The following is a 2861-nucleotide window of genomic DNA, read 5'->3' as shown; positions in this document are numbered from 1 at the left end:
GTAAAAAAGTGTCAATCATTCAACAGTAAAAAACATCACTAGTATGTACTACCAGCGAGCCGATGTCAGGTCATTGTCATTTCAATAATGAAATGTTACCTCTCTTGCATCAAATGGCACTTTTAGATACACATAGAATGTGATCACGTGAGCGACAAGCGTTCTGGACGAAATACAATCCTATAAAAATTCTTACCTATAACTTAAGCAAGATGTTGCTATACAGCACCTCCACAAGGTGCATGCAGTATGCAGAACACATTTCAAGGCAAATTCCTAGGTGTCTCTAATTTATATAAGGGGAGACAAAAATTTAGTCCATTTTTCTCTTTTTTCCTTTACCAGGACCTTTGGATTTCTTTTCGTTTTCAGCGCTTGGTTCCCAGAGTGCATTTCTTACAAATCTAGAAGCAGCTCCTTTATCAAGTTTGGATGCCTTTTTCTTTTCTGCTATTTCTTTGACCCTGTTCATGTATGTTCTTACTCTCTCCTAGGGGGGGGGAAGAAAAAAAAGGAAAAGTATATTTCACACCATTCTCCAAAAATTGCTGTTAAAATGAAATCAGTGAGTAAAAGCTTTCCACACTGTACAATTCTACGATACCTAGAAAAATATCATTTAAATATATGTACAAAGCTCTTGTTTGCAAATGTCTTTCTGCAAACTTGAGGCTTCTCCTTTAGCAGATTTTCCATCACAGGTACCTAACCTGCATGACATCCACTTTCATAGGAACATGAAGTCCTACAGAGATGAAGATTGTGTCTAATTGACAGTGGGATGAGAATTGTTCTTGCAAGCAAAGTTAGAAAACAAAGTACTGAACTCAATTTGGCCTACGTAAAGATGGCAAAATGGTATTTGGATTTGACATACTTAGAGAAATGTCATTATATGAACTGTACTGCCTGACTACTGTCTAATAAAAAAAAGAAAATTCAGCATGTCCAAGCAAAGCCACAAAGCATCTAACTCAAAATCAAAGATGTTACGAGCATTATACACGCAACTACACAGAACTCTTGTGGTTAAGATCCTGAAATGGTCAAGGGAGCTTATCAGTGAACCTGTTTAAGGCAGCCTGATGAATTTCCAGCTGTACCAGAAGTTTCTTTTTATGACCATAAACAATAATAATAATTAAAAAATGCTCATTTCCACTGCCATTCCATAAAGTGGATATTTTCTTGCCATCTTAGCCTCCCACAGTCATTTGGTGTCTAAGGATTTTTTGACCAAAGCATGACTTGGATTCAGCCTCACCTAAGCATACCCTCCTAGCTTACAGTCTCATTTATGTGCCTACTCCTTCTCCTCTACTTCTGCAATCAGTAAAGCAAATTGCAAAACTGAACACCTCTAATACAGGAATTACCCTCTGTTAACTGCCTGCTTCTCTCCACTGACTAGAGGGGCCACTTACAGTAGTTGTGTAAAATACGTAAGTTTGGTTGATGTATTTCATGACTACATATTTAGCTTAATATGGCCTTCAACTCTAGGTGTAATACAAACAACAGTAACGTATGTATACATACACACATATATATATAGTGCTCTACCCAATACCTGGCTTATAAATGTGGATTAACAGAACATTTATGGATACTGCTAACTAAATAAATGTTGATATTGTGCAACCCACACATTTCTCACACAACCATTGACAGCTCCTTGAATCTGGAACAAAAGTTACGAGACCTACGCGACAGAACTGATTTTCAACTCTTCAGTTGACCATTATAAGAAACTGTTGCCCCATCTTTCTGTATCAAAACCACAGCTTTAATGAGGAGAGCTTTACAGGGTCTGAAATCATGATAGACTATAGTATTTCTTTGGTGACTGAGACAGCTAATGAGAACAGATGGCAAACCTACATGTATCAACCTGGGAAAAAGGAGCTGACAAATGTCAACGTGACAAAAGAAATGAACTCTGATAGCTCAAATGTGAGTTTTATTAATACAGTTTGAATCTCTGTGTATTCCCTGTATGTACACAGGGAGAGCAATTCTAAAAACAAAACAGTCACCACAGAGCAGTCTTTTTTTTTACTCCCTTTCCACATGAATGAGAACATCACAGTGCTCTTGGAAGGAAGGAATATGCATTCATTCACCTTGATACTTGTAAAAGGAAACAAGAACTGGTTAAGAATCTAGGCTATGATAATTCACTCATTCTTCAGGCTTAGAAGGACTGGCAATTGTGAAGTAAAATACCAGCATAAAATATCCACAGCAAAATAGATAAAATTTATCTTTTAGTATCACTAAATTAACACAATATTCAGACACTATATAATATAGGAGGAACGAGAAACTGACTGAAAGCTCATGAAATATTAAGTGATCCATTTTTTTAATATGATACAGTCTAGGCTACTGAAAACCTCACCAAATTAAAAATAGAAGTATTCTTGTTTTTCAGGCTAGCTTTCCACATTTTTCAGTCCTATCTTCTGTTCCACTGCCTAGGAAGGATTACATTTATGCTAAGTATTTTACGATTGCCCAGATTTAGTATTTTCATTTATACAGGAATTAAAATGGGGAGCTGTAAGTTTTGATTTCTATTTTTTCTTCAGGCTAAATGATCTGATTTTTTTCAGTCAGCAGAATTTTCGAGATAGCGGCCTTCTATACCGTAGTCATGCATCTAAATGGAATATAAAGACAAACCTAAGAGATTTATTATAGGTTGTAAATATGTCACTAATGCAGAATTACTGGACAATACACATACAACTGGTGCCAAAAAAGCTTTTAGCTTTGTTGCTGAACTGAATTCTTTACTGCTGAGAAAATGAATTAATGGAGGACTTGGAAGGGGGAGGGGGCCTCTTTCCCGTCTTCGC

At 36.5% G+C, this 2861-nt stretch overlaps 1 protein-coding gene across 1 annotated transcript in view; it reads right to left on the bottom strand.

Annotated features, from left to right (window-relative positions):
- Positions 1–313: 313 nt before the first annotated feature.
- The window catches only part of C1D (C1D nuclear receptor corepressor), a 5103-nt gene continuing 2555 nt past the window's right edge, over positions 314–2861 (bottom strand). Inside the window, exon 4 of the mRNA XM_010019974.1 lies at positions 314–490. Within this exon, the coding sequence (XP_010018276.1) occupies positions 314–490 (177 nt within the window). The remainder of the gene's footprint in view (positions 491–2861) is intronic.

The sequence above is a fragment of the Nestor notabilis genome, unplaced genomic scaffold (assembly GCF_000696875.1).
Source record: "Nestor notabilis isolate BGI_N333 unplaced genomic scaffold, ASM69687v1 scaffold6818, whole genome shotgun sequence".
NCBI classification, from domain to species: domain Eukaryota; kingdom Metazoa; phylum Chordata; class Aves; order Psittaciformes; family Psittacidae; genus Nestor; species Nestor notabilis.
The sequence above is the reverse complement of the archived record's forward strand: the minus strand, read 5'-3'. Positions and strand labels throughout refer to the sequence as shown.